This window comes from Phaenicophaeus curvirostris, chromosome 16 (assembly GCF_032191515.1).
Source record: "Phaenicophaeus curvirostris isolate KB17595 chromosome 16, BPBGC_Pcur_1.0, whole genome shotgun sequence".
NCBI classification, from domain to species: domain Eukaryota; kingdom Metazoa; phylum Chordata; class Aves; order Cuculiformes; family Cuculidae; genus Phaenicophaeus; species Phaenicophaeus curvirostris.
In genome coordinates this window covers 16813971-16831148 of record NC_091407.1, presented here as the reverse complement: position 1 = coordinate 16831148, position 17178 = coordinate 16813971, and the positions used below count along the sequence as shown (strand labels likewise).

General features: G+C 60.2%; 3 protein-coding genes across 5 annotated transcripts; 1 reads left to right on the top strand and 2 right to left on the bottom strand.

Moving 5' to 3' along the window:
• Positions 1-389: 389 nt before the first annotated feature.
• STUB1 (STIP1 homology and U-box containing protein 1) lies at positions 390-4052 on the top strand. Of its 2 annotated transcripts, none has more exons than XM_069869887.1 (7): positions 390-651; positions 1160-1358; positions 1440-1605; positions 1771-1861; positions 2475-2531; positions 2680-2796; positions 3108-4052. In XM_069869887.1, the coding sequence occupies exons 1-7, from the start codon at positions 475-477 to the stop codon at positions 3249-3251; spliced, it is 951 nt and encodes a 316-aa protein (XP_069725988.1). In that variant the 5' UTR covers positions 390-474; the 3' UTR covers positions 3252-4052. The 2 variants fall into 2 exon arrangements, with proteins under 2 accessions (XP_069725988.1, XP_069725989.1); XM_069869888.1 differs by having other exon boundaries at positions 392-651; positions 3126-4052.
• A 1151-nt stretch (positions 4053-5203) lies between these two features.
• Positions 5204-7695, bottom strand: JMJD8 (jumonji domain containing 8). Of its 2 annotated transcripts, XM_069870257.1 has the most exons (9): positions 7604-7695; positions 7445-7528; positions 7013-7061; positions 6345-6441; positions 6197-6265; positions 5998-6117; positions 5850-5917; positions 5588-5722; positions 5204-5480 (listed from the first exon to the last, which is right to left on the bottom strand). In XM_069870257.1, the coding sequence occupies exons 1-9, from the start codon at positions 7687-7689 to the stop codon at positions 5400-5402; spliced, it is 789 nt and encodes a 262-aa protein (XP_069726358.1). In that variant the 5' UTR covers positions 7690-7695; the 3' UTR covers positions 5204-5399. The 2 variants fall into 2 exon arrangements, with proteins under 2 accessions (XP_069726358.1, XP_069726359.1); XM_069870258.1 differs by lacking the exon at positions 6197-6265 and having other exon boundaries at positions 5998-6168.
• An 876-nt stretch (positions 7696-8571) lies between these two features.
• Positions 8572-16678, bottom strand: WDR24 (WD repeat domain 24). The gene is made up of 9 exons (XM_069870114.1): positions 15766-16678; positions 14764-14941; positions 13008-13683; positions 11655-11770; positions 10323-10444; positions 9904-10008; positions 9471-9808; positions 8955-9139; positions 8572-8848 (listed from the first exon to the last, which is right to left on the bottom strand). The coding sequence occupies exons 1-9, from the start codon at positions 16244-16246 to the stop codon at positions 8680-8682; spliced, it is 2370 nt and encodes a 789-aa protein (XP_069726215.1). The 5' UTR covers positions 16247-16678; the 3' UTR covers positions 8572-8679.
• Positions 16679-17178: the final 500 nt, after the last annotated feature.

Here is a 17178-nt window from a genome sequence, read left to right as displayed (position 1 = left end):
AGACCACCCTTTCACACTCCCCGTGAACCCCACAGCCCCCCCGCCCCCCTTAAGCCCCGCCCCTCTGTCCGATGACCACGCCCCCTGCCCGTACCCCCTCCCCATTGGCCCCGCCCCCGATCGGGGCACGCCCCCTCCACAATCCCTGCCTCCCAATTGGCTCCGCTGCCGTTGGCCCCGCCCCTTCCCGCCATTGCTCCCTCCCCCTTGGCCCCGCCCCTCCCCACTCCCCGCCTTCCCATTGGCCCCTCTGGCCGCCGGCCTCTCGTTCCATTGGCTCCGCCCCCTTGTCCCCGCCTACCCAGCCCCCGCCCCCGCTGCTCATTGGCCTCTATCCGCATTGGCCCCGCCCCGCGTTGGCCCCGCCCCGCGTTGGCCCCGCCCCCGGAAGCGGCGGTGCCGGTGTCGCAGTGCGCGGCCGCGGCGGGCGGAGCGGCGGGAGCGGCGGCCCCAGCGGCCGGGCCGGGCCGGGCCATGAAGGGGAAGGAGGAGCGGGAGGGTGGCGCGGGGGGGCCCGGGGCGGCGGGGCCGGGCGCGGGGGGCGGCAGCCCCGAGAAGAGCCACAGCGCGCAGGAGCACAAGGAGCAGGGGAACCGGCTCTTCGGCGGCCGCAAGTACCCCGAGGCGGCCGCCTGCTACGGCCGAGCCATCGTGAGTCCCGGTGGGACCGGGGGTGGGACAGCCCCCCGGGCTGGGATCGACCCTGGCGACACGGGACGGGACACGGGATAACCCCCCGCCCCGGGCCGGGACCCCGAACACCCTCCTGCTGCCGGGCCGGGATCGGTTCCAGGGACGAGGCGGCACACGGACACCCCTGCCAGGCCGGGACCGGCCCCTGGGACACCCCCGCCTCCCACCGGCTGCGATCAGCCCCGAGGCTGGGACGGGACACGGCCCCCCAGCTCGGGCTGGGACTGATCCCAGGAGCGGGACAGGACAGGGGACACCACCCCCTCCCCCCTGGCCTCGGGCTTGTCCCCCCAGCTTGTCCCCATCCCTCCCAGTGCCTCCCCATGGGGAGCGAGCCCCAGCTGGCTCTTGTGGCGGTGATAGCGCTGCGCAGCCGGCTCCCCGAGTCCCGTCACCCTGTTGTCACCACATCCCGCCCCTGCCGGGTGTTGCCGTCACCGGCTGTAACGCAGGTCTGGCCTTGCAGAACCGCAACCCCTTGGTGGCCGTGTACTACACCAACCGTGCCCTCTGCTACCTGAAGATGCAGCAGCACGACAAGGCGCTGGCCGACTGCAAGCGAGCCCTGGAGCTGGATGGCCAGTCCGTGAAGGCTCACTTCTTCCTAGGCCAGTGCCAGATGGAGATGGAGAACTACGATGAGGCCATCGCCAACCTGCAGAGAGGTGAGTGACCACCGTGGTGTCTTCTCCTCCCAGCCCTATCTCGCCAGGAATGGTGACAGATGATGCCTTTTCTCTCCCCAGCCTACAACCTCGCCAAGGAACAGCGGCTGAATTTTGGGGACGACATTCCCAGCGCGTTGCGCATTGCCAAGAAGAAACGCTGGAACAGCATCGAGGAGAAGCGGATCAACCAGGAGAATGAGCTGCACTCCTACCTGACCAAGCTGATCATGGCTGAGAAGGAGAGGTAACATGGGGTGCTGGCACCCGTAAAGGCTCTTGTAGTACCCTGAAGGTGGCACAGCTCTATGTGCGGTGCCATTGCCTTCTAGAAGGTGCAGGCAGAGCCCTGCAGCAGGGAGGGGAGTGATCGCATCCCTCCATCACTTCTCATCTCCCTGCTGTGTCCTAGGGAGCTAGATGAGTGCCGAAAGACTCAGCAGGAAGAAAACGCGGACGAGAGCCGAAGCAGAGTTCAGCTGGCCAGCATCGAGGCCAAACACGTGAGCTGGGGCTGGTGCTGCTCATGGAAGCTGGGAGATGAGCTTTCCTCCTCCCTCCTCATCCCAGTGCTCTGCTGGGGCTGGGGCTCTGTCCTCATCCCCCTGTTCTGCTGGGGCTGAGGAAGCTGCAGGGCTGTGGCTGTGCAGGCAAAAGTCAGGAGACCCCAGGGCAGAGCATGGCTCCTCAGCCTTCATTTTGCAACTCCAGCTGCTGCTGCAGGGTTTTTGTGTCCCCCCATGACAGCTCCCTGTGCTGTGTCCCTTTTTGTCCCAGTCTGGCAGCAGTGACGCCTATTTCTGCTCCCCCAGCTGCTCTATCGTTTCTCTGAGGGCCACACACTGCAAGCAGCTCTCAGCTGTGTGTGGATCTGGGTGCTGCCTGGCGCAGGGCACTAATCCCAGGGTAAGAATAGCCCCACAAAGGCAGGTTATTTTTAAGCTGGATCACTCCTGGCCACGCAGTTCAGCCCGAAGCCACACAAGCTCTGGCCGGCGGCTCTGAAGGCAGAGGGGCCACCCAAGAAAGCAGCACCCACGGCATGGGAGACAGCAGGGCTTGCTCCCCAGGGCCCCACGGTCCCCTTCCTGTCGTCCTCAAGGCTTTCTCTTTCAGGACAAATACCTGGCGGACATGGATGAGCTCTTCTCTCAAGTGGATGAGAAGAGGAAGGTGAGTGTGTTCTGGTAGAGCTGCTCAACCTAAACCTGCTTCAGTCCACACTGCCACCATACCCTCTCTGAGCTGGTGCCACCTCCCAGCCCTCTTTTTTGGGGTTGGCTCAGCCCCTACTGACCCAGCGCTGCTTCTCTCGAGACAGAAGCGGGACATCCCTGACTACTTGTGTGGGAAGATCAGTTTTGAGCTGATGAGAGAGCCCTGCATCACCCCCAGCGGGATCACCTATGACAGGAAAGACATCGAGGAACATCTCCAGGTACTGCTGGGGCTTCCTGGGACCTTGCCCGTAGCCTTCCTCCTCTGCCCAGCTCCTGCCTGTGCAATAAGGGCTCAAAAACCTCCTTGGGTTTGGTCCCAGTAGCACGGAGGTGCCAGGATAGGCACAAAGGCAGCTTTTGGCGGGGGTCTTGGTGCCTTTCCATGCTCTCGTCCTGCTGGGAGGCACCTTCAGAGGGGGGTTCTCCCTCTGCCCCGCTCTTCCCAGCTGCATGACTGCTGTGCTGGATGCCGGCAGAGATGCCAGTACCCCGAGGCCAAGGCCAGGCACGTGGAGTAACCGGTTCACAGCCGTCTCCTCCCTTACAGCGCGTGGGTCATTTTGATCCGGTGACGCGGAGTCCCTTGACCCAGGACCAGCTGATCCCCAACCTCGCCATGAAGGAAGTGATCGACGCCTTCATCTCAGAGAATGGCTGGGTGGAGGATTACTGAGGGGTCCCCCTGGCTCTCGCTGGGCTGGCACCATGCCTTACTTGCTCTCCGGCTGCTCCCCCTCCGCTCCGGGTGCCGCGAGGCCCAGCCCATCTCCCCTTCCCGAGGAACTGCAGCGGCTGGGTGGACGCAAAGCCTTCCCCTCTCACCACAGCACTTGGAGGAAGACCTGCCTGGCCGTTTGGAGAAGGCTGGCTCCTCACGGTGGCCTGCAAGGCGTCACCACCATCTCCATCGCATGGAGAGCAGGATCCCACTCAGCTACGCCAGCTGACAGTTCCCAAAGATTGCCTCCTGCTCCGAGGAGGTGCCGCAAGAAGCGTGCCGGGGCGAGCGCGTGGTGCTGCTCCCCTCCCTGTGTACATAGTTGTCTCCTCCACCTTCCACATCCTGCCCAGCCAGGAGCGGGGCCTCCTCTCTCCTGTAAAAAGCCACTTGCCGGGGTGGGAGGCCAACATTCCTGCTGCGGATGCCGACTTGCTCTCCGGCTTTTCCTGGGAACCTGCTGCCCCTGGGCTGGAATGGGTGGGCTTGTGCATCCCCTCGGCCGCCCACCAGGACCATGGCTCCCTGCTGTAACAACCGCCTGGATTAAAGTTCTCCTTCCTTTTAAAGAAATCCCTTTAAAAACCAACCAAACCAGTGAATCTGCATCCAACTGAGACTCCAGCATTTCAGTTGGCCTGATGGCCTGCCTGGCTTTTGAGTGCCCTCTGGGAGCTTGCCAGTGTCAATTCAAAAAATAGAGATTAAAAATAAAAAAAATTCAGCAATAAATGTGGAAAAAAGAGCAGGAGTTGATCAGAATAGTCGTCTCTGTGCTTGAGAACTGGGACCGTCCCAAGAGGAGCTGGTTCACCTGTGCTGGGACACAGATGCTCGTGCAGGGGACGTGGGAATGAGGTGGGACAGCAGAGTCCTAGAAGCTTAAAGCTCATGGGCAGGGACACTGCCCACTGGATCAGGATGGGGCTCAAAGCCCCATCCAACCTGGCCTTGAACATAGAACCGCTTGTTTGGAAAAGACCATTGAGATCAGGGAGTCCAACCATCCCTGTCCACCACTGAACCAGATCACTGAGCACCTCATCTGCCCGTCTGTTAAGCCCCTACAGGGATGGGAACTCCCCCACCGCCCTGGACAGCCTCTGCCAGGGCCTGAGAACCCTTTCCATAAAGGAATCTTTCCTAATATCCAATCTAAACCTCCCCTGGCACAACTTGAGGCCATTTCCTCTCATCCATCCCTTCTTCCCTGGGAGCACGGCCGAGCACCCACCTCACTCCAACCTCCTTTCCAGGAGCTGTAGGGAGCGATGAGGTCTCCCCTCAGCTTCTTCTTCTGCAGCCTAAGCAGCCCCAGGGCCCTCAGCCACTCCCACAACCCCTGTCGTCCAGATCCTTCCCCAGCTCTGTTCCCTTCTCTGGACGTGCTCTAGCCCCTCAAGGTCTTTCTTGGAGTGAGGGGCCCAAAACTGAACCAGGATTCGAGGTTTGGCCTCCCCGGCGCCGAGTGCAGGGGACGATCCCTGCCCTGCTCCTGCTGGCCACCCCAGGGCTGATCCAAGCCAGGATGCTGGTGGCCTTCTCGCCCACCTGGGCCACTGCTGGCTCATGTTCAGCCACTGCCACCCAACAGCCCCAAGTCCTTTTCCACAGGGCAGCTTTCCAGCCACTCTTCCTCAAGCCTGGAGCTGCACAGGGTTGTTGTGTCCCAAGTGCAGGACCCGGCACTTGTCTTTGTTGAACCCCATCCCCTTGGCCTCAGCCCGTGGATCCAGCATGTCCAGGTCCCTCTGCAGAGCCTTCCTGCCCTCCAGCACAGCTGCACTCCCACCCAGCTTGGTGTCATCTGCAAACTCCCTGAGGGAGCCCTCGATCCCCTCACCCCAATCATGGATAAAGATGTTAAACAGAGCCGGCCCCAACACGGAGCTCTGGGGACACGCCTGTGACCGGCATCCACCATTTTTAATCCAAAGGAGAGGGAAAAGACAAGTGAAAAACAGAATGTCTTCAGGATTTAGTCCCAACACCAGTAGCTGAATGTGCAAACCTGGCACTGCCCTGCGTGGCAGCAGCAGGAGCTGGAGCTGCGGCCCCAGCACCCCCTCACCGCGGCAGCGTTGTGTCCTCGCCCGCCCGGCTCTACCCCAAGAAGGTGGAGATGAAGACACTGGTGTCCAGGTTGAGCGTGGCGTGCCACCAGCGGTCAGGGAAGTACAGGACCTGCCGGGAGGAAGCCAGGGGGGGCCCTTGGGCTCCGCGGTTCCACCCCCTGCCCTCCCACAGCCCTGCGGTGCCGCTCTGGAGGGCAGCAGGCCGGCCCCACTCACCTCCCCCGGCCGGAGGGTGCACTCCAGCGGCCGCTCGGCCGGCGGCAGCGTGGGGTACGTGTGGAGGAGCCAGGCCAGCGTCGTCTCGTTAGGGTGGAAGTGGGGGGTTTTATCCGGCGGGTACAGAAACCAGCGCTGGGAGACACCGGGGAAAGGGAGACACACCAACAGCCCCTTGGGCTCAGCTTCTCCATCCTGCCACATTCAAGGGACGTCCCCTGGGGTCTCACACATCCCCCAGATCCCAGCTCCTGACTCTCACCTTCCTGCCAAAGATCACCTCGGAGTAACCGGGGCCATGCCAGTGAAAGGGAACGCCGGAGCCAGAGCCTAGAGCGGTGGGAAGAGATCGCTGCTGGGGAGACCCCCTCGCCTCATCCCACCCCAGCGCTGCCTCCACCCACACCCACCTGCAATCCCAAAGCTGTAGGCAGGGCTGGTGCCCGGGATGCGGAACGAGGGGGGCACATAATGCTGGAAGAGGGAGCCCCACTCCGTGAAGTTGTTGTCACCGAAGAAGTAGAGAGTGTCTGAGGGGGAAGGAGGAGGAGGATGACGCCAGGAAGGAGATGGGGTGCCAGCTGTGGAGAGCGTGACATTACTACCCACCGCTGCCCAGCCGGGCGGGATCCTGCGGCTCCAGCAGCTGCTCCACGTACTCCTGAAAGGGCACATCCACTGCAGGGAAGGGACAGCTGCGGGGGCTGCTCGCCAGCGGAGCAGCAGGCAGGCCCAAACCCCAGCCCCTCACCCTCACCTTTGCGGTAGGAATAGGTGTTTGCTGTGCTCAGCCTCACTGAGTGGGTGCCAAAGGCTGCCAGCAGCTTCTCCCGGGTGCAGAGAGCTCGGAAAGGCTGGGGGGAGGACACAGTGGGAATCATGGAATCATTTGCTTGGAAAAGACCTTTGAGATCAGGGAGTCCAACCATCCCTGTCCACCACTGAACCAGATCCCTGAGCACCTCGTCTGCCCATCTGTTAAACCTCTCCAGGGACAGGGACTCCACCACCTCCCCTGGGCAGCCTCTGCCAGCGCCTGAGAACCCTTTCCATGAAGGAATGTTTCCTGACACCCCATTTAAACCTCTCCTGGCCATTTCCTCTCATCCCATCCCTTCTTCCCTGGGAGCACAGCCCAGCACCCACCTCCCTCCAACCTCCTTTCCAGGAGCTGCAGAGAGTGATGAGGTCTCCCCTCAGGCTCCTCTTCTCTGGCCTAAACAGCCCCAGGTTCTTCAGCCGCTCCCACAACCCCTCTTCTCCAGCCCTTTCCCCAGCTCTGTTCCCTTCTCTGGACGCGCTCCAGTCCCTCAACGTCTTTCTTGGAGTGAGAGGCCCAAACCCAAACCCAGGATTCAAGGTGCAGCTGCACCAATGGGACAAGCTCGGGGGCTGCTGCCCACGTGCCCCCCTCCCAGCACTCACCGAGTTGTCCGTGATCCCGCGGAGGATGACGGGCTGGGAGAAAGCAAACCTGGGGGAGAGCACAGCACCAGGGTCCTGCATGAGGACAGGGCCCCGCCCCACCCCAGAGGCAATGAAGCCAGTCCCAACCCACCCCTGGGGGCACCAGGATGGGCCCCAACCCACCTCAACCCATCTCTGGGACAGACTCCAACCCACTTTTGGGGCACCAGAATGGACCCCAACCCAACTCTGGGGGCACTGGGATGGACCCCAAGGCATCCTGGGGACACCGGGACGGACCCCAACGCAGCCCTAGGGGCACCAGGACAGACCCTAACCCATTCCTAGGGGCACCAGGATGGGCCCAACCCACCTTGGGGGAACTGGGATGGATCCCAACCCCCGCCAGGGGCACCGGGATGGACCCAGCCAACTCCCCCCGGGCCGTACCGGTGCAGGAAGAGGGCGGCGGACAGGGAGGCGTCGGCGCGCTCCAGGCCGCAGCGCTGTTCCTCGGGCACGGCGCCGGCCGGCCTGGAACGGGGAGGCCACGCTCGGTCTCGGCCCCGGGACAAGCGACGAGCCCCCCCCGCCCCGCCCCGCCTTTACCAGCCGCCGCCCGGGGCCTCGGCGCAGCCCGCGGGCCGGGCCCAGGTCAGCGGCAGCAGCAGCGGCAGCAGCCGCCACGCCGCCATCGGGCACCGGCACAGCGCGGACTACAACTCCCGGCGTGCACCGCGCCCCCGTTGGCCGGGGCGCTCACATTTCCCGGCATGCACCGCGGCGTGGTCTGCCGCCATTAGCCGGACTGACCACATCTCCCGACATGCACAGCGCCGCCGCTTGCTGGACTGACCACATTTCCCGGTATGCACCGCGGCCCCACAGCCACCATTGACTGCATGGACTACATTCCCCAGCGTGCACCGCGCGCTGCCGTCGGGCGGATTTACTACGGGTCCCGGCCCGGACCAAGCCTCAGAGCCCCGCGAGCGGAGCGAGGACAGCGGGAAACAGAAGGTGGAGGGGTTGGAAAAGGCCTTTGAGATCAGGGAGTCCAACCACCCCTGTCCACCACTGAACCAGATCACTGAGCACCTCGTCTGCTCATCAGTTAAATCCCTCCACGGATGGGGACTCCACCACCACCCTGGGCAGCCTCTGCCAGGGCCTGAGAACCCTTTCCATGAAGGAATGTTCCCTGACACCCCATTTAAACTTCCCCTGGTGCAACTTGAGGCCATTTCCTCTCATCCCATCCCTTCTTCCCTGGGAGCAGAGCCCAGCACCCACCTCGCTCCAACCTCCCCCCAGGGCTCTCAGCCGCTCCCACAACCCCTGTTCTCCAGACCCTTCCCCAGTTCTGTTCCCTTCTCAGGACACACTCCAGCCCCTCAAGGTCTTTCTTGGAGTGAGGGGCCCAAAACTGAACCAGGATTCGAGGTTTGGCCTCCCCAGCGCCAAGTGCAGGGGACGATCCCTGCCCTGCTCTGGCTGGCCACCCCAGGGCTGATCCAAGCCAGGATGCTGGTGGCCCTGTTGGCTCACACACAAGAGGCAGGGCTCAGCTCAGCTGCTCTGTTTTGGTTTAATCCAGTACAAAAGGGATGGGCAGGGAGCTGGGGGAGGGGGCACACAGGGCCCCTATTTACACCAGAATTGCCCGGGCAGAGGTACTGTGGGGCTCAGGTGTACTCGCAGAGGTGGCCACAGCCGGCGGGGCAGTGGGAGCTGGTCTCCAGCCACTTCATGATGTGCTGGAGGTGGCCGCCATGGCTGCAGCCCTGGCACCAGACAAAGAGTCCCTTCACCACGTGGTGACAGACGGCACACATGCTGGCACACTGCCGACACCTGCAACGGAGAGAACGGGGTGAGCCTGGGCAACGAGGGGGAAACAGCCCCCTCTTCCCGCTCCCACAGCTGCCCCGGGATCCTTCCCACTCCTCCTGGCCCTCACCGGTCGCAGATCCAGCCCCTGTTGCTCATGGGCCGCTTGCAGTTGCTGCAGTTGACATGCAGGGTGGTGGAGGCTTGATTGAGGCAGTTGATGGTGCGGCACGTACTCAGCTTGATCACCTCATTGGAGATATTCCAGAGCTGGAAGCGCTGCAGGAGGTCTATGTAGGACGTGTACCAGTGCTCCTGGGGATGGCAGCAGGCAGCTGAGCCTCAACACCCCTCAAAACCCTCACCCTGCATCCCAAAATGAGGGGAAAACCACTCTGCAAGGCTGGGAAAGAGGTGTTCTTCCCCAAAACAACGGCCCAAGGCCACTTCCCCACTGCCGACCCTGAGCTAGAGCAGGCTTGGAGGAAAGAAGAAGCAACCAGAGCCCCGGTGGGATCCCACTCTGTTGGGATACACCATGTCTGGGTCCTCACAAGGTGCCCTACTGCACCTGATGGGGTCAAACCCTGCCCTGAAAGGAGGGTTCAGCTCCTGCACAGGCAGGAAAGGACTTCTTGGGGTCTACCTGGGTCTGCTCGTCGATCTCCTTGCGGATGCGGTCTCCCAGCACAATGAGGACAGACACGGCTGTCTGCACGTCCCCCTGCTCAGCGTAGAAGAGGAGCGTGTCCCGCACAATGGGATTGAAGAAGTCGGAGGGCAGGCGGTTCTCATAGAGCGAATGGGAGATGGAGATGAGGGAGAAGGACTCCACGGGTGTCAGTGACACTGTCTCGGCCTCGTTGCCGCTGACATGAGGGGAGTCGGCCTTGTCTTGCAGGTGGTCCAAGGCTGATGGGTTGTCCACGATTTCGTGGCGCAGGGGGAAGGCTTCTTGGGGAAGGCTGTATTCCTGCTCTTCAGCTGCGAAGAAAGAGATCTGATTAGAAAGGAGTAGGGAATGCCAGGAGAAAATCCAGGTGCATGGCTTGGATGGGCAACATCAGCCGTGCCCTCACCGTGTGGGTTCTCGTGGTCCATCATATACAGGTCATCTTCGTCCGCTTCCACGTCTCCCAGCAAATAGTCTGCAGGGACGTCGCTGCCCTCTGTCTCCTCATTGTCTGTGGGCCCAGGGAGAAAGAAATCAGCTCACTGGATTGGATCCGCATTCCCTGTGCCGTGCCCCAGTGTGCCGGGCTGTGTCTGAGCCAGATGTCTCAGCTCCCAACCGCAGTCACATTCCTGGCACCTGCAGCCACCACCGTGGGGGAAAATGTCCTTCTGGGACTCGGCATGCTTCAGCTCGGGGCTGAAGCAGGTCGAGTTGCCCCAGTTTATAGGAAAAATTGATCGGCTTATCCCATATCAGGGCCACCTACAGCTGAGGAGGGAAGAAGTGCACAACTGGGAACTGTGCCTGCCCTAGAAACGTTACCCTCATTGTTGATCAGAGTGGAGGAGGAATCCATCAGGATGTTTTCTGTGCGGCTTTCTCCTTTGCTGCGGTCCAGTCTTGATTCGCTGCCCAGCCCAGAAGGGATGTCCTTGAGGTTAAAGCTGGAAAAGAACATAGATTTAATAGTCACAGGAGTTTGCTGGCTAGAATGGAAGCTGTAAACAGCCTGGATATAGCTCTCCAGTTGCAATTTGAATGCTGAAACACAAGAGACAGTGATTTCCCTGAGCACAGAAGTCAGCGGCCCCCACTTTCTAACTTAAAAATAAAGATACATCACAATTGGTAATACGGCCCATTGCCTCTGCGCCTGCAAAGGTCTCCCAAAAGGGTTTGGGAGCCGAGCACAGGCTCTTGATGATCTGCACTCACCTCAGAGGGAGATGAGCAGGAGGTGCTTTACTGTTTGTTATGCGGCACTGTTCTCAGGCCTCACCAAGAGGGGAAAAGGAAGGAGTGGGGTTGAAGCAGAGCTGAGCGCTGCAGCTCACTGCCTGCGGTGTCTGCGACAGACAGTGACCTGTCAGGATGCAGAGCTGGGACAAGGGAAGCGTTTTGTTTGCTCTTATTTGAGGATAGGCCACTCATCCCAGGATCCTGGCCCTGCGAGATCTGACAGGTAATTTGGAGTCCTCACCCCTCACTTCTACATGTCGTTGAAAAGAGGAGAAACAAGCTTTCCTGCTTCATCAGCCCACACCAGTGAGCCGCTCGTGCTCCCTTTGAAAGGAAGATGACTTCTTCACACCAGTAGTTCTGGCTCCAGTGGTGAGACAAGTTCTCCATCCAACTAACTAACTGCAATGATGGTGGAATGATAGAAAGTCCTGAGCTGGAAGGGATCCACAAGTATCATGGAGTCCAGCTCCTGTCCCTGCACAGGACACCCCAACATTCACACCGTGGGGCTGAGGGCCTTGGCCAAACGCTTCTGAAAAACTGTCAAGCTGTGACTGCTTCCCTGGGAGCTGTTTGAGGGCTCCACCACTCACTGGGGGAAGAACCTGCTCCTAATGTCCAACCTAACACTCCCCTGGCATCTTCCTGCCATTCCCTTGGGTCCTGGCACTGGTTGTGCCCTGCCGCAGCTTCGCACTTGGTTTCAAGGGGGGAAGAGAGCAGTGTACAAGGCTGCACGGCTCAAGGCTGGGCCGGCTGCTTGCTTCTCACACCCACATGGTGTTCCAACACCACCAACCTGTAAACCAGCGTGGCCCGAGACTGGGGCAGCGCCATCCCTGCTCCCACCTCGTGATCCCAGCCCAGGCGAGGAGCCATCCCAACTGTGGTGTTGGCTCCAGTGCCCTTTACCTGTTCATGAGCGGGAGGGCGGTGCTGCCTTTCCCCATGCTGTGGTTGAGGTTGGTGGAGGACACGGTGCTGAGGCTCGAATAGATGATTCGCAGCATCGTCCACGTTTGAGCCACCTGCATGAGAGAGCGCAATGTTGTCAGACCTTGCCGGGTATTGTGGTTTGAGCTAGAGCAGAATCAGTTTTCTAAGTTCAGCTTGGTCTCCTCTAAATAACTTTATTTTCTGAAAGCTAACTGCATGGTTTTCAGACAGCGTTTGTCTCTAGTAGGGCACTGGGATGTAGAAAGGTCATGAATTATACTTATTCCTATAGAAACCAAGACCATCCTGGAGCTGGTGGAGCTCTAAGGGAAAGGAGAGGAAAATCTTGGCACATGCACGTAGGGGCGGACAGGAGAGCTGACCCCAAACTGACCAGCAGAGGATTCCACCCCATAAATATCAGACTCAGGATCAAACTGAGGATCACAAGGGTCAAGCTCTCTTCTTCAATGGTCCAGTGGGGACCCCGTCTGTCTGTTTGCCCCATACCCCAGGTCTGCATGTTCCTGAATCCAGCTCCCTCCTGGCCTAGGACCCCTCCTCATGCCTGCTCTGCACCTTCTGTGGTGACAGTCGCTGAGGGGTGGGGGATGCAATTTCACCTATTCTAATAATTTTGTTATTTCATCATAATTATTATTAATTCATTAAAGCTGTTTTATTTTCCAACCCACAAGAATTTTTCCTCTCATTTCCCTTTCCCCTTTCCCTGGGGGTGGTGAATCGAGGCCACAGCCGCTTGCATTTTACCACTCGGGCATTTAACACTGGGCCAGGCCAGGGCTAAACCACTGCCACCAGGCTAAAGCCAGGCCCCACACAGCCACGAGCCTGACCACTCGATCTCATCATTGGCTGATTTAGAGAGCCAGGACAGCTGTCAGGGCAGTCAAGTTCCTGGGTAATGATCTGGGTTCACTGTAGGCAACAACGGCACAGGCTTGGTGCCAGGCAGAGGGACAGACGGAGGGAGAGCTGCCATGTGGGGAGGGGCTTTTGATCAGGGAGTACAGGAACAGAATGAGGGGAATGGTTTGAAGCCGAAAGTGGGGACATTGACATGAGATCTCGGGAAGAAATGTTTTGCTGCGAGGGTGGGGAGGCCCTGGCCCAGGCTGCCCCATCCCTGGAGGGGTTCAAGGCCAGGTTGGATGGGGCTTGGAGCCCCTGATCCAGCGGGAGGTGTCCCTGCCCATGGCAGGGGGATGAACTGGATGGGCTTTGAGGTCCCTTCTAACCCAACCCATTCCTAGACCCTGTGATCGGGTGAAAGTGGCTGGCCTCATCCTAACAGCACCAGCCTCTCACCTGGTTGCGGTCCAAGCCCTTGGCCACCTTGGCATTGTGGTCGCAGAGCTCGGCCAGGGGCCTGCCAGCCAGCGCGTACTGCTTGGCCGTGTGCACGAACCAGTCCATGCTGCCACTCTCCATGTCTGTCTCGAAGACGCTGAGGGCGCTGGAGGAGGAGATGTACTCAAACTGCTCTGTGGGGTCCAGCTTGCGCTTGAAGAAGATGGGGTGACGCCGATCCCCGATGTAGGGCTTGCGGTTGGAGTCAGAGGAGATGAGGCTTTCCTTGGCGGCGAAGGCCAGGTCTCCGTAGAGGCTGTAGCACAGCCCCTCAGGGTTGGCCCGGTCAATGGGTTGGCTGGCATCCTTGAAGATGTGCTGGTAGAGTGTGCTGTCCTTGGAACCCGACAGGAGGAAATAGGGGTCATGAAGGTGACGCCACACAATGCCCGTGGTGACGTCCTTGTGCTCCTCAAACATAGCAGAGGGGATGAAGGGACGCCGCACGTCCCAAACGTAGATGTTGTGGTCCACCATCATGGAGCAGGTGGCAATGTGGTGCTTGCACTCCGGGCGCCACTTCACCCGCGCCACCGAGGCGATGGTCTGCACGCAGTAGATCTCCTTCGCCCGCGTAGTGTTCATGTCCCACACCTTCACCATCTTATCGCGGCCACCAGTGGCCAGCCAGCCCCTGCAAGGAAGACAGAGAAAGATGCTGAGGAACCGACCAGGGCTGGGATCTGTGCCCGTTCATCTCTCCTTTCCCACCCCAGTACAGAAACTCTCGCAACACAGACGTGACTGTGTTTGTGGCAAGGAGAGGGAGCGGGACTGCAATCACAACCTCCCATGCACTATCCTAATGCTTCTGCTCTCCAGTGGCGGAAAAGGCCTCTGGGGTGTTGGGTGGCAGCAGCTGAACATGAGCCAGCAGTGGCCCAGGTGAGCGAGAAGGCCACCAGCATCCTGGCTTCGATCAGCCCTGGGGTGGACAGCAGGAGCAGGGCAGGGATCATCCCTTGCACTCGGCACTGGGGAGGCTGCACCTTGAATCCTGGTTCAGTTTTGGGCCCCTCACTCCAAGAAAGACCTTGAGGGGCTGGAGCGCATCCGGAGAAGGGAACGGAACTGAGGAAGGGGCTGGAGAACAGGGATTGTGGGAGTGGCTGAGGGCCCTGGGGCTGTTTAGGTCGGAGAAGAGGAGGCTGAGGGGAGACCTCATCACTCTCTGCAGCTCCTGGAAAGGAGGTTGGAGCGAGGTGGATGCTGGGCTGTGCTCCCAGGGAAGAAGGGATGGGATGAGAGGAAATGGCCTCAAGTTGTGCCAGGGGAGGTTTAAATTGGATATTAGGAAACGTTCCTTCATGCAAAGGGTTCCGAGGCCCTGGCAGAGCCTGCCCAGGGTGGTGGTGGAGTCCCTGTCCCTGGAGGGGTTTAACAGACGGGCAGACGAGGTGCTCAGGGATCTGGTTCAGTGGTGGACAGGGATGGTTGGACTCCCCGATCTCAAAGTTTATTTCCAACCAAACGATTCCATGATTCAATAACCAGGTCAAGTTACATCCCCTGCCTTCCCACTCCTGTTCTAGGCCCTGCATCTTCACAGCCCTGCTTGCTCCCATCTCCCAGCAATGGCCCAGACCCTGACACAAGGGGCCGGGGTATCAGAGACCCCTATTTCCCCTCTCAAAGTGTCCCAACTCCGTTTCTAGGGTCTGTTCCTCGTCTCTGCCGATGCAGGGCGTCCACCAGGCTCCAGGTCAACACAAACCTGTCCTCCGGGTGCCAGTCGCAGCAGAAGACTGGCCCATTGTGGGCTGTGAACATCCTCTCATAGCGGTCTGGCCGGCGGATGTCCCACAGCTGCACGTTCCCGTTCTCAAAGGTGGCGGCAAAGGTGAAGTAGTCCCGGATGCTGAACTGGACATCCCGCACGCTTTCCGACTGACCTGAGCAGGGACAGAAATTGGGTTCATGGAATCACAGAATGGCTTAAGTTGGAAGGCACCTCAAAGCCCATCCAGTTCCACCCACTGCCATGGGCAGGGAGACCTCCCACTGGATCAGGGGCTCCAAGCCCCATCCAACCTGGCCTGGAACCCCTCCAGGGATGGGGCAGCCACCACTGCTCTGGGCAACCTGGGCCAGGGCCTTATCACTCTCAGTGTAAACAATTTCTTCCCAATATCTCATCCCAGTCTCCCCTCTTTCAGCTGAAAACTACTCCCCTGATCATATCCTTGCACTCTCTGATCAAGAGCCCCTCCCCAGCTTTCCTGGAGCCCCTTTCAGTATTGGAAGCTGCTCTAAGGTCTTCCCTGAGCCTCCTGTTCTCCAGGCTGAACAACCCCAACTCTCAGTCTGTCCTCATATGGGATGTGCATCTAGTTCCACACCCCTGCCATGGGCAGGGACACCTCCCACTGGATCAGGAGGCTCAAAGCCCCAGCCAACTAGACCTTGAACACCTCCAGGGATGGGGCAGCCAGGACTAGATCGTGTGGGACAGAGCTCCAGCAAAGCTAAAATCCCCACTGGAGGAGCCATGGGGGTCACCAGCCCAGACAGGAGGGGAAGCAGGGAGTGATGTGGCCACCTTCCACCTCTGTGCAGATCCAGGGCACCACTGAGTTACAAAGGAAGCAGCAAAACACCTCTCAGCTCCCTCCCTGCTCCTTCCCTGCCTGCTCCAGGCATTGGGCCCTGAGCAAACCCTCCCCCAGCCTCTGCCTCTCACTGGGGTAGGGGAGCCACCAACTGCCTATGCTCATACCAGAGAAGGTGCTGACAGAGTCCTTCTTGCGGAGGTCAAAGCATTTCATGTAGCCATCCTGGGAGCCGCTGAGGAGCATGTAGACCTCAGTGGGGTGGAAGCAGACCTTGTTGACAGTGCGCTTGTGCTCGGTGAAGAGCTGGTCCTGCTTGTTGCGGGATGGCTTGCCCAGGTTCCAGGTGACAACCACGCCATTAGTGGCAGCGGTGGCCAGTAAGTTCTCATCCATCTGGTGCCACACCACATCCGCGCAGCTGAAGTTCAAGGAGGGTTTGCGGCCGACACGGAGATTCAGCTTCTCCACAAACTGGTCCTCCTCGATGGAGTAGATCTTGAAGATGTTGCGACCCGCCACCACCACCTGGGCGGCGTCGCGGCACACACTGATGGCATTGGCAGGGGCGTCCAGGTGGCAGAACATGGTCCGTCCTGTGAGGGCATTGCCCCCCAGGGCGGTGGTGACCCTGGCCATCTTCTCCATGGCCGTTCTTGGGGCGCACTCCCCTCTCCAGGAGCAGGCTCGCAGGCTTGGGTCCCCGCAGGCTGCATTCACGCTCGCGCGGCTGCCCTGCTCCACCTCAGCCAGAGCTGGGAAGGGACAGGCTTGGCTCCCACAGCTCCTGGCAGGCAAGGGTGGCTTCAACCACAGCTTTTAGCGGCCACATCAACGGGACACAGAAGTGAGAGGCTACAGCCTGGTTGCTGCCTCTGGGGAGAGAGTCACAATCCCACGTCAGGCTTCTCCTGCTGCTTTCTGTAACTCCTTCCCAAGGAACACTTGAAAACTTTTCGTTCCTTGTTCCCTCCTTGGTTCAGCCTCCAGGGATCAGAGGAACTGTTGGTGACACTTCCAGAGGTCAACTACGGCAATGTAGGCTGAGGTGAGCAGCATCTCCAGCAAGAGCTTCTGTGAATCAAGGCTGCAGTCATCTCTGGAGGGCTCTCCCTGCACCCCAAACCCCTGCAAGCACCACAGGCAGGAGTCACCCTGCTTCTCCAGCAGAGATGGGGGGAAAGTAGCTCCCTGCAAAGGTAGAAGAGCAGCTTTTCCCATCCCTGTCCCAGGACAGGGGTGCAGGGTCCAGAAGCCACTCCAGGGAGCCCTGGGGGTTGCAGGCTCTTTGGGGGCACCAGGCCTGCTCCAACACCCTTCCCTCGCCAGGCCTCCCAGCCCCCTCACACCCCACATCTCCCCCTCCTGACCCACAGGCCCCTCAGGGCCTCTTCCCACCCCTCAAGACCCTTTCGGAGCCCTTAGTCCCACCAGGATCCCTTATTACCTTCTTAGGGACCCCTCAGAGCCACCCCGGGACCCTCTGAGCCCCTCTCTCCCACCCCACAGTCCACTCAAGGCCCTCCTGCCCCTCAGATCCCTCTCAGCCACCCACCGCCCCCTCTGGGCCCCCTTCCACA

Coding starts and splice junctions, on each gene's coding strand:
- JMJD8 (XM_069870257.1), bottom strand. CDS start 7,689: ATGGCGGCGTGGCGGCTGCTGCCGCTGCTGCTGCCGCTGACCTGGGCC. Junction 7,529..7,603: donor GAGGCCCCGGGCGGCGGCTG/GTAAAGGCGGGG, acceptor TCCCCGTTCCAG/GCCGGCCGGCGCCGTGCCCG. Junction 5,918..5,997: donor CTACAGCTTTGGGATTGCAG/GTGGGTGTGGGT, acceptor CCACCGCTCTAG/GCTCTGGCTCCGGCGTTCCC.
- WDR24 (XM_069870114.1), bottom strand. CDS start 16,246: ATGGAGAAGATGGCCAGGGTCACCACCGCCCTGGGGGGCAATGCCCTC. Junction 11,771..13,007: donor AGGGCTTGGACCGCAACCAG/GTGAGAGGCTGG, acceptor TCTCTCATGCAG/GTGGCTCAAACGTGGACGAT. Junction 10,009..10,322: donor CACTCTGATCAACAATGAGG/GTAACGTTTCTA, acceptor CTGGGCCCACAG/ACAATGAGGAGACAGAGGGC.
- STUB1 (XM_069869887.1), top strand. CDS start 475: ATGAAGGGGAAGGAGGAGCGGGAGGGTGGCGCGGGGGGGCCCGGGGCG. Junction 1,862..2,474: donor CCAGCATCGAGGCCAAACAC/GTGAGCTGGGGC, acceptor TTTCTCTTTCAG/GACAAATACCTGGCGGACAT. Junction 2,532..2,679: donor AAGTGGATGAGAAGAGGAAG/GTGAGTGTGTTC, acceptor CTCTCGAGACAG/AAGCGGGACATCCCTGACTA.